General features: G+C 40.2%; 1 protein-coding gene across 1 annotated transcript; it reads right to left on the reverse strand.

The window, feature by feature from the left end:
• Positions 1–2,403: 2,403 nt before the first annotated feature.
• LOC100498051 (sulfotransferase 2B1) lies at positions 2,404–10,403 on the reverse strand. The gene is made up of 6 exons (XM_002934996.5): positions 10,266–10,403; positions 8,840–9,048; positions 7,313–7,439; positions 5,711–5,805; positions 4,587–4,767; positions 2,404–3,393 (listed from the first exon to the last, which is right to left on the reverse strand). The coding sequence occupies exons 1-6, from the start codon at positions 10,399–10,401 to the stop codon at positions 3,278–3,280; spliced, it is 864 nt and encodes a 287-aa protein (XP_002935042.2). The 5' UTR covers positions 10,402–10,403; the 3' UTR covers positions 2,404–3,277.
• Between the last annotated feature and the right edge of the window lie 1,585 nt (positions 10,404–11,988).

Genomic DNA, 11,988 nt, shown 5'->3' on the forward strand with positions numbered 1-11,988 from the left:
TACATAGCAGATAACAGATAAGTTCTGTAGAATACAATAGTGTTTTATCTGTTATCTGCTATGTGCCTGTGCCTTTTCTCCTTTGAATGGCTGCCCCCATGGCTACACAGCAGCTTATTATATAAATTATAGTAGACTTTCTGAAGTAAACACACAACTTTTACCAGTGCAGGGCAGCAGCACATTATATTTTAGTTACTTTTATACACTTTCATTTGTTGGTGTTACTGTTCCTCTAAGAACTACTGGTGCTAAAGTTAGATCAAGGTCTGTGTGTGAAATCAGTGTAGTTAACCTTTCCTTCACCAGCACCACAAGAGCCCACTGGAGAGGAAAGAGTTGTATGTAACCCATGCTTTACCAGGAGTTGCAACTAGCAGAAGCGAGTCTGGGTAACACCAAGTAAGGTACCAGTGAGCAACCAGTTTACAAAAAAGCATTTAGCCACATTATAATGTTTTCCTGTGTTCCACTCACCCGCAAAGAAATGTAAAAAAGGGGGCAAAAGTGCTGGGGGGGGGGGCATAGCCTGGCCCACATTGTCCTAATCATTATAGTATTGTTGTATAATATTGTTGAACTATATTATTTTTATCAGGATTGCCACATATACATTGGGTATAACAGATGTTACCGTTTTAAAGAAGGAATTTTATGTCCCAAATATGTCTTATTTAAAAAAAATATCCTCTCCTGCTAAGTAGAGTTTTTGAGTGTTGTAGTTTAATAGTAGCCTGAGGAATGGGAGTGGGACGTTTTGGAGTTATAAAGTTAAGTAAGGGAGCGGCTTGCTGGGTTTTGCCAATAAATTCATTTCCTACAAATTATCTCTCAGACTTGATTTTACCTTAGCACCTAGTTATTGTATATAGACTTAAAGTCTAGGAAACCAGGGACTTCTGGGAGCAGGGCGCCATCAGAAACTTTTGGGCCCCATACAAGTTATTTATACGGGGCTCCCATGAACAACAATAACAACAGCTGATGTTACTCTATAATAAGCTTTTTATTAATTAATGTGATTAGAGGTCAGTTCATTATCAGACAGTGGAGTTTGCCCTTCTTTTAACCCCTTCCCACCTACCTAATGCTGCTCTGCCCTGTCATTGCTTGATGGAAGTTACGTAGGTTTTTGCATAAGATGTTAACTGTATAGTAGTAGTTCATAAAAATAGTAAAAATATAGTAAAATTAATGAGCTAATAAGTCAGTCTTTTAATTAGGGGGTCAGTGGAGTTTATACATAAGCTACGTTAGTTTCTTTGAAAGTAAAGTAAAGTTTTTGCACAAGTTACATAAATTGCGTAAGCTTAGGGGCCCAATGATGTTGCTGTGGGGCCCATTAACCAGTCATTCCCCTGCTGAAACTTCATATAGGAGACACTGATATAATTCGGTGAATAGCTCCCAATATAAACAGCTGATGTTTCAAGTTAGTTAGTAGGGAGCATCTTTGCAACTGTGATGGAGAAGCATTACTCTGCCCTTGACTGTGCAGCATCCATCTGGTAGCCTATCTACCACCTTACATATTAACCTCACAATCTTTTTTCTCATTTACCCCACCCAGGAGACAGTAAGGATATCCAGGTTGGGATGAAATAGGCCACAGCTTTATTTACAGACAAGAAAACGGTTAAATAATAAGTGAAACATAAAATAAATAATACATACATACTTTTGGAATTGTTGCCTAAAACCACAATTGTCTACCCACCATGCTGCCACCGTCTGTAACACAGCTGGATGGGCAAGTGAGAGCAGGCTCCCTCCTAGCAACCCTTGCCCAAGGATGCCATAGACCATAATTGACACAATTACACAAAAAGCTGGGCATAGACTGCCCAACCCATGGCAAACATTCCTCCAAGCTGTGACAAATAAAAAAACCCAAACCATACAGCTACTTGCCATCCCAATTCCAACTTTCAGGGTGGGATATTGTACTTTGTTCCACCAGAACACAAGGAGCCCCCCCCCCCCCACCCTAAACTAATTAGTACCCCCTGAATAAGGGGGAACAGCTTTACACTAGACAAGGAAGTTTGTAACAGAGCTGCAATTGAACTAGAAATTAATAAACTTCCATTCCATTTGAAGCAGCGTAGGTGGTTTTTCACGGTGAGGGCAGTGAGGCTGTGGAATGCCCTTCCTAGTGATGTGGTAATGGCAGACTCTGTTAATGCCTTTAAGAGGGGCCTGGATGAGTTTTTGAACAAGCAGAATATCCAAGGCTATTGTGATACTAATATCTACAGTTAGTATTACTGGTTGTATATATATAGTTTATGTATGTGAGTGTATAGATTGGTTAGTATAGGTTGTGTGCTGGGTTTACTCGGATGGGTTGAACTTGATGGACAATGGTCTTTTTTCAACCCTATGTAACTATGTAACTATGTAACTATGTATGCCGGGAGAAAGGTATGTCATTCTGGGGGCTGTGTGGAGATATGGACCCTTTTCAGAACTGGGACATGGAACTGTTTCCCTTCCAGGTTAATGTGTTCCCTGGCAGTTTTTTAATTGGCTATGGGTGTCAGGTGTGCGAATTAGACCTTCTTCCTAACCTGTACATCATTAAGTTAGGGGGTGGAAGGGCTCAAGTTAGGGGGTGACAGGGCTTAAGGTAGGGGGTAGCAGGGCTCACTTGCACCTCTTGAAATGGCACTCTGAACTAAGAGGCAATGTACCAGGTAATCAAGCTTTACATGGACACTTTATTCTTTCTTTGGTATTAGAATGTGGTCACATAAAGATAAGGGACAACCAAGTGCATCAGTCAAGCCTTTTGCACACAGAATGTTTTTTAAAAAAAATCAATGGTTTCAAAAATATATATAAAGAATAATCTCAAAATTTGTGGCATGCTTGACAAAGGTGGATAATTGCATCATCTTTTTGCATCTTCTTGCATTGTGTACAACCCCTGGCCATTAAACAGTCAATGGTGGCTGCTCAATAACAATGCAGCTCATTTAAGCACAACCCAGTATTCCCAAAACAGCTGTAAGCAGGGGTATAACTGTGGAGAAGGCAGAGTCTGTGAGTGCTTGGGGCCTGGCGGTATAGGGGCCCAAAGTGGCACTGACTGGTAAGCAGATGAAACATGTCTTATTTCCTAAGATATGGGGGGGGGTCCTAAAATATTTTTCCTGTTGGGTCCAGTTACTTCTTGTTACAGTACTGGCTGCAAGAGTCTAATTGTAACCTCCAGTGTTTGCTCCATTTTGAATCAAGTAAATCATCACAGTATCCCTTATGGAGATTTTTTTTTCTAGGTTTCATCCCAAGGAAACTTGTAATTGAAGTCCTTCATCTTCTCTTTATAGATACAATCAAAATACTTGCTCTGAGGCACAGTGAGGTGATTCTTCCAGTCTCCAGACACTCCTGCTCCGATAAGAAAAAGGAAAGTTACTGTTAGCTTCTGTTAACACCTCCCATAAATTTGCTTTGTATGCAGTAACAGTGCAGAGCCAGCAATAAGAGAAGAGTTTACAATGGGGACCAAGATGTGGTGGGATACATGGATGAAGGACCAAGTGGTACATGGATAAAGGAAGAAGAAAAGAACCAATCAGATTGGCTGACTCCTTTGGACAGGCTGTCACTCCTGTGCTCCTGTTGTAGCACTATTATACATAAGCATTATTTTGAACAATGGAGGACACCTGACACTGCAGATCTTGTGTAACACACAATTGCAGCAAAGATCTGCAGTGTCAGGTGTCCTCCATTGCTCAATATAATGATTGCCATGATAATTAGGGTTCTAAGACCCAAACAGGCTGGTCTGGGTGTGATCAGGGCCCAGTCAGATATCGGTAGTGAATGCTGAAAATTGCATCAACTGGGTTGTGAATGCAATAGGTCTGCATAGGGTCCCTATCCTAGGCTAAAAAATTGGTGTTAGCTCCACACTTAGCCAATCAGAACACACTCCTCATCAAATTTACATACCTACGCATTCACACAGGTAATTTTAAGCATTTAATACATACTAATACATAAGAACCAGTATTAACCCCAAGTATTTTCTGCCTGTTCTATGATGTGAACATTGCAAACTTTTAATATTGCCCTCTTTCCCCTCATGTCTGGCATCCCTCTGCTAATCCATTCCTTCCATTTCTCACAGGCTGAACTATTTATCCTGTGCCTGCTGCTTTGATGGGGTCTTGATACTATCTATAAAAAGAGAACAGCAAAACCACCAGGTAGGAATGATTATAGTTACTAAAAAAAGGATATTAAAGGGGAACTCAGGCTTCCGAACCAAAATTTGTTAAAGAGCCCTGCACAACACAGAAACCCCTAATATACCTATCACTGTAATCTGTTCCATCAAACAGTATGAATAAATACACTTATTATATGCTGAAACCCAGCTGCAAAACAGTTCCTTTCTTTTTGCATCATTTGAAGCCCTGGCAGGGGAGGAGGGACTAAATCATTAATGTTACAAATTGTAACAACTTCTCCACAGCATGCAGGAACTACATAACCCACAATGCATTGCATTGTGACTTTCCTTCCCTTACTGCATTTATATAAATATAGAAAAATTGTGTATATCTGCTCACCTTTTCTCAAAAATGGACTTTTTCCATGTTCCGTGTATTCTTCAGATAAAAGGTTGACGTTAGCTACGCTGTTCTTACTCATAGTCTTGAAAGAGGCATTTTCAACAACAGAGTCCAGAGCTCTTTCATCCAGTTCTTTTCCCAGAAATGTACAAATTCTAACCACGCTGCCACGTAAATCCTAAAAGAGACATGATATACCCTGGAATTGTGCTTCAATTTATTGCACTTAGAACCATTTTATGGTAACAGTTTCCTACAGCCTGCTATGAATATTTACAAGAGCAACAGAAACACAAGGCACCATACTGGAAGCAACCGATACATTTAGATTACATATGGCATATGGCACATTAGGTTATGGGGAACCTTATTTACTTCCCCAGGTGAAAACTTTTGGAAAAAATCTGATATATCTTCTAATCTTATATCTTATATGGTAGTTCTGAAGGGAGAAACCTGAAGTTGCTGCTGTGGGTATCTTTTATCGTCTAATAAACACTACTGTTTATATAAAGGTAAGTATAGCTCCAAAATAACAATGGAAAAGCAATAAAAAAACAGGATGAAAAAAGAAAAGCTTGGATCTGCTACTATGAGTAGTAGAGTGCTACTATGGGCACAGAGATCATTAGACAGGCAAATTAACATTCTACCTGCTAGGTGTTTTAATTGACAGTACGCTGGAGAGAAACATTATAATAAAATATATATTTTCTAACAGTTGCAGAAAATATATAAGTTTCTTCTAAACTCAGTTTTTCCATCAGCCAATGAATCTGCCAGCCTAGACTATAGTTAAGTGACCATGTGACATACATTGAAATTGAAGGCTAAAACAAACTTCCATAAGCATGTGTGGGAGATGAAGCTGAGCTAGAAAGAATGTGGGTTCAATTATCTGTGTAAGAAGGGCCTAGGCTATCAAAATTCCTACCATAAAGTTAATATTTGATTCATTAGTGGAGTTCAGTGGTCTATCCCCTTTATGGTCTAAGTGGAAATGTTTTCTTTCTCTGGTGAGGTTGAATTGCTAAAAATATTTATTGTCTTCCCCTGGATCAAATTTTGGTGGTTTTGGAAATGCTCAACTTTAAAACCCCCATCCACAGTATTTTGTGTACCTTCTGGAGATCTTCATAGGTGTTGAGTAGGAAGTTATCATTTCCCATCATCTCCATCCAACCCTTGATGTGGTCAAACCAAGAACCATAGACTACTGAAATCAATATGTAAAAAAGAAAATAATTGAACATATATTTTAGCATTAAAGAATTAAGTTGTATTTTTTTCTAGGGATGCACCAAATCCAGGATTTGGTTAGGGATTTGGACTAACACCATTACTTTTTTCCAAATTCAGATCTAAGGGTAATGTCCCACAGAGAGATTAGCCGTAGGCATTTCAGAGAGATTTGTCGCCCACGGTAGCAGAGATCCATCTGCAACTGAAAGTGAATGTTTTTTCTAGGTGCTGTTTTTTGTGGGAAGGGGTTGTGATTTACTAACCTCTGATGTTCAAACCCAGATTGGTAACTGCCTCCTGGCTATCTCCTCCTGGATGAACCAACACCACCTCACACTTATCCTAGCTAAAACCAGAGCTCATGGTCTTCCCGCCCAAACCTAGCCCTTCTCCTCCTTTTACCATCACTATTGAGGGCATCACCATTAACCCTGTTAATTCAGCACGCTGCCTTGGGGTCTTCTTTGACCAGTCTCTCTCCTTCTCTAACCATATTAATAACACTGCCAAAACCTGCCGCTTTTCCCTCCAAAATATTGCCAAGATACGCCACTTTCTTTCACAAGTAACAGCTAAAACACTAATACATGCCCTTATCCTTTCCCGCTTAGATTACTGCCATCTCCTACTAACTGGCCTCCCAGACTCCCACCTCTCTTCCCTGCAATCAATTTTAAACTCTGCTGCCAGAATCCTCCTGCTCTCTCCTAAGAGGGAACCTGTTCAGCCTCACTTAAGCTCTCTAGTATGGCTGTCTGTTAAGCAAAGGATAGCTAACTAACATTCAAAGCAAAGGATAGCTAACTAACATTCAAAGCCCTTCCCTCCTCTGCTCCTCATCACATTTCTCCACTGGTCTCCCTGCATGTTCCTGGTCGTCTCCTTCGCTCCTCTCAGAGCCTCCGTCTCTTTACACCATCCACACCCACTGCGCTCTCTCGTCTTAACCCTTTCTATCTCGCTGCTCCTTACCTCTGGAACTCTATCCCTGAATCCCTCCGTAGGGAAAACTCACCCACTCTCTTTAAGAAAAAGCTCAGCTGTTACCTTCTGGAGCACTAAAACACTATTTTGCCCAGTCCTGTGCTTAAGGGCAAATGCCCATACCTGATGCACTCTTACCTTCCAATTTGTGCCTGTATGTTACCCACCCACTTAGATTGTAAGCTTTATGGGGCAGGGACCTCTCTCCTACTGTGTCTTATACCATATGGCATTTATTCCCTGTGCATTTATACTTTTTTATTGTATTTATTATAACACTTGTCCTCCCTGTGTGTAATTTTGTATATTGTAAGATTGCACAGTGCTGCGTACCCTTGTGGCACTTTATAAATAAAGTTATACATACACACATACATTTATATATGAAAATTTGGGTTTGAACTTTGTTCATTATCCAGCAAAACCCTCTGTGGAAGATTCAAATGTCCAAAATGATGGATTCTGGTGCATCCCTAATGTTTTCATGAAATACCCACAATCTCCTGACAGATATTTCTTCAGAAACTGGGGAAAGCTGCCTGGGTCTTCAAAGAAAACACTCATTTTGGCAAAATGATAAAGTGACACAAGAGCATCCCTTGGATCTCTGGCAGTGTAGATTACCTGCAACAAATTCAAAGTAAGCTTGCTTTGCTTTAGTGTTTGCAGTCCAAGGAAATATTTAAACAATACTATAAAAATGGCAGTGTTCTGTTTTAGTAACACAATAGGCTGTATTTGTAAAATACTTATCATTTTTATCAGACAGTTTATCCCTGCACCATTTAATACCAGAGTGAAGGACTTGGCAAAGAGCTAATAATCAGTACTTGAACTGCTGCAGCTTCTCCCTTATTCATACTTGCATGATCCCCCAAACCAGCTTTCTGCACCCTCCAGGCCCCTGGGATTTACAGCTATTTCAACAACAAAACAGCATCTGCTCTACAATATCTTTTCTATTTATCACAAATAGAGCCATTGGTAGAAGTACTGTATATGCGATAGAACATTTTCACTTTCTCAAGCCATTCACTAGATGTCACTATACTGCCATTTCGGCTCATTTATCAACATTCTCATTATTGTGCTTTTAGGTTTTTGAAACAGCGAAAAAAACAATTTTTCCCTAAAACCCCAAACACAAAGAGATTTATTAAAACAGCATTTTTTTTCTTAAAAAAAGCACAAAATAAAGAAAAAAAAACTGCAAAATAATTTCTTAACAAAATCCTAGCAATATACTTATAGCAAAAGTTAAAAGTAGAGGCAGGTTAAAAAGATTATGTGTATTGGCTTGCCTGATGGACCTTCCCAACCGATACCTGGCATAAAATTGGCCAGATCTCGATTGGGCAGGTATTATTTTTCCGTCAGATCAGGGACCACATAGACCACATAGACAGTGCCTATGTCCGCCATTGTAATTTAAAAATTTGGCCCTAGAGCCAAATGATCGAATTAGCCTGATATTACCCACCTTAGGTGGGCTAATCGGGAGAAGATCCATTCGTTTGGAAAGGTTGCCACATGAGCAGATCTTGCCTTATCTCTCTTTCTGCTTGGAATTGAGCAGGGGCAGGTCACTAGCACAGAGAGCGTAACTGCACTAGGAGAGCTGCATTTCTGAAATTTCACGAGGGCACCACTTGGGGAATATTTATTCTCCAAGTGGTAGGTGAGAAGGAAATTTACCTTTCCTTCTCTTTAAAGTTACTGGGGAAAGTGATGATCCCTACCCCCACCCCAGTAAAGTAATGTCTGATGTACATAATTTAAATTGCCTTATGCCAAAAACACCCACAATATAGAAAACAGTAGCCCTTAGTTCCAGTGATGTCCTAGAGAGTAAATAAGCATTCATCCACAAATCTGAACTTAACTGACCTCTGACCTGGGCCCCTACATTTAATGCTTTAAGCCTGTTGGGAACCTCTGATTGGTTAACTTATTACCCGCTAAATAGCTCATCTTACCTACTCTGGCATTTCAGAGTGCAGGTTCACTAAAGGTTTACATCTTACCTTAGCTTTTGACCCAGAGAACGATTTGCAAAAATGGGATCTGGGCAGATGGGTGGTGAAAAGACGTGGACAGTTGTTTTTTTGTATCACTTTTCTTATAGCTGGGACTTCTATCCAAGGCACCCGCTCCCAGCTGGGAACTGCTTTGCACCAGGTTGGATCTCCATTGGTATAGATGAGGCTTAATAGTTCCATCATCCACATTGTTCCTGTAAGTTAATAAGAGGGAGAACAAAAGCAAATGGCCTTATTTAATATATAGAACTCCCACAATATTTCTACAATATAGGCAAGTACCAAAATCCCAGAGCTATTTCAGTAACTCATCAAGTTTCTTCCCTTTATCTAAAACGAGTTCTCTTTTGTCAGAATGTATTAGATTGCTTGGAGCAGTTGAATGCCATTCTGGTTCATGAAGTGGTTCCAGTGGTGGTCAGCAGCAGTACTGAGCATTATAAACCATCCAAATCCTTACTAACCAGTGAAATTGCTTTGGGGAAGAAAGGATTCAGAAATAGTACTAGAAATATTTTACAAGCAGTAACCATTGCTCAGCTCTGTAATAAATACTGGGGCATGATAAAATACCCACTGACATTGGTGTATATATATACCAAGGGTCTTGTTGTTCAAACAAATATTAGTGTATTATAATTGCATGTACAACCAACATTTCGGTCTTTTTTAACGTCCCAAAAGGGACCGAAACGTCGGTTGTACGTGCAATTATAATACACTAATATTTGTTTGAATCACAAGACCCTTGGTGCTGGTTGTGTTTGATTTGGTATCTATATGGTATTCCGTGCACAGGGGCAGCTACACAGTAGCTATCTTTGGAGTGTGGTGCTGTCGTGTGGATACAATTCTGCTGCCTGACATCAAAATGACATGTGTGTCTGACTCTTTAGGCCCAAGTGTCAATTGAAACAGGCCACTGTGATTGCCCCAATGGATGCCTCAATGGATGACCTTCCACAAAATTCATAATGTTAGGCAGGCCAGCAGTACCAATAGGAACTATACAGAGGTGCAAGTAGCCGTTTTAGATGTAAGTACCTTTAATGACTGGAATTTTTCACACAACTGCTTTGTGCAACGGCATCCGCAGTAAGGGTATTGCTTTAATGTGCTGTCTTCCATCTAGGCATCCATGAGAGTCACTGGGTTTTATGTCAGTTTGGACTGCTCACCAGCTTTGTTCCATTGCATCAGGCCCGGACTGGCAATCTGCAGATTCAGGCAAATGCCAGAGGGGCTGCTGTAAGATGCCATAGACAGTCACTATTTATTAGGCTGGTGGGGGGCTGTGTGGGCCCCTGGGTACTTGGAATTCCAGGGCCTATTTTAAAACCCAATCTGGGGCCTAGTGTGTGTTCAGCTTACATTTTCAAGCTGTGCTTTATATTTTCCAGATTTAAAGTACCTGATTTTGGGTAGGTGACATTAAAGACATCACAATCATGAACTTGAAATTCATTCTCTACAAATTCAAGATCCTTCACAGCCAGTGCCCTTGAAGAGAAAAGTATCCCTTTGTATTCAAAGTACTCGTCAGACATTTGAAACCTAAAAGAGACAGTATAACAAAATAAGGCTACTGAAAAGGCTAGAGGAAAACTATACCCCCAAACAATGTAGGTCTCTTTAAAAATATATTGCATAAAACAATTCATATTTAAAGCCCTGCCTCATCTAAATTACCCATTTTCATAAAAATATACTTTTTAACTTACACACTCCCCTATATCGCCCACCCATAAGTGGGGATATCGGGTGAAGATCCGCTCGCTTGGCGAGATCGCCAAGCGAGCGAATCTCAACGTGTATGGGGACCTTTAGGGACTCAAATAAGTCCTGAGGATATCTATTCCCGTCCAAATTAGGTGTATAGGTAAAGGTCTGCAGACCGGAAGAAATCCCACTGACATAACAGGTTCAGTAGTAAAAACTTCTTCTGTTTATTGTTTTCAGCGCAGGTGGTTTTATACTCAGAGGGGGTTTTAGCTTGCACAGCTAAGCATCAAAGCAAATTTGGGATATGTGTGGTTAGCCTTCTTCGAGTCCTTTGCAGCAGGGTGACAGCACTCGGAGAGGAGCGTTCTTTGTTACTAAGCAGTTGTGGCAGCCAAAGCAACATGTTGGTTACATATCTGCAAGAATTGGGTCACTGGTGTAAGATGTAGGTCATAGTCAGTTAAGCAAAATGGGTATCTGAGCAAAATATCTGAGCAAGGAAAAGGTAGGTTGGGACAGTAAAACAGACTTTTTACAAAGCAACAGTTAGCCTACATAAGCAATATAGAGTATATACTATGTATCCTTCACAGAGGCCCCAAGCAGCCATCTTGAACATATAAAAAGAAGACTGGGGGCAGGTTCTCCTGCTGAACTTGATATTAAGGAAGAACCTGCAACCTCAATGCCACGTGGAGATACAGTTCAGATCCAGCCAATCTTTAAGATGCCCACAATGCTGCCTGTCATTGTCATCTCCAGTGAGGTGACCTTCAAGTTAACTTTTATTATGTTACAGAATGGTAAATTCTAGGCAACTTTTCAATTGATCCTCATTATTTATTTGTTATAGTTCATATTCTAATGGGGGTCACTGACCCCAGCAGCTGAAAAGCTATTGCTCTGTGAGGCTACAATTTTATTGTTCTTATTACTTTTTATTACTTGTTTTTCTAATCAGGTCCTCTGCTATTAATATATCAATCTCACATTACAATCAGTCTCTGGTTGCTATGGTAATTTGAACACTAGCAGTTATATAACTACTAATGATATTCCAAACAGAGGAGTTTCTGAACAAGTTTAGAAAAAACATAAATAATAAAAAATGAAGGCCAATTGCAAATTGTCTTAGAATATTACTCTCTACATCAGGGATTCCCAACTTATTTTACACGTGGGGAGCCACACAAGCATGAAAAATGTTCTTTTTGGATGCCAAATAAGGGCTGTGATTGGCTATTTGGTAGCCCCATGTGAACTGCTGGCCTGCAGGAGGCTCTGCTTGGAGTAAAACTGTCTCTGTGCTTCCAAAACTTGTTTCCAAGCCAGAAATGTAAAAATGGCACCTACTTTGAGGCCATTGGGAGCAACATCAAAGGGTCCCCCAGTAAGTAAGCAAGCATCAAAAT

The sequence above is a fragment of the Xenopus tropicalis genome, chromosome 7, assembly GCF_000004195.4.
Source record: "Xenopus tropicalis strain Nigerian chromosome 7, UCB_Xtro_10.0, whole genome shotgun sequence".
Taxonomy (NCBI): domain Eukaryota; kingdom Metazoa; phylum Chordata; class Amphibia; order Anura; family Pipidae; genus Xenopus; species Xenopus tropicalis.

Excerpts from the sequence above, each read along its gene's own strand:
- LOC100498051 (XM_002934996.5), bottom strand. The coding sequence starts at position 10,401 with ATGTCTGACGAGTACTTTGAATACAAAGGGATACTTTTCTCTTCAAGG. Across the intron at positions 9,049-10,265 it reads TGTCACCTACCCAAAATCAG|GAACAATGTGGATGATGGAA; the intron begins GTACTTTAAATC and ends ATTAACTTACAG. Across the intron at positions 3,394-4,586 it reads AAGTCCATTTTTGAGAAAAG|GAGTGTCTGGAGACTGGAAG; the intron begins GTGAGCAGATAT and ends TTATCGGAGCAG.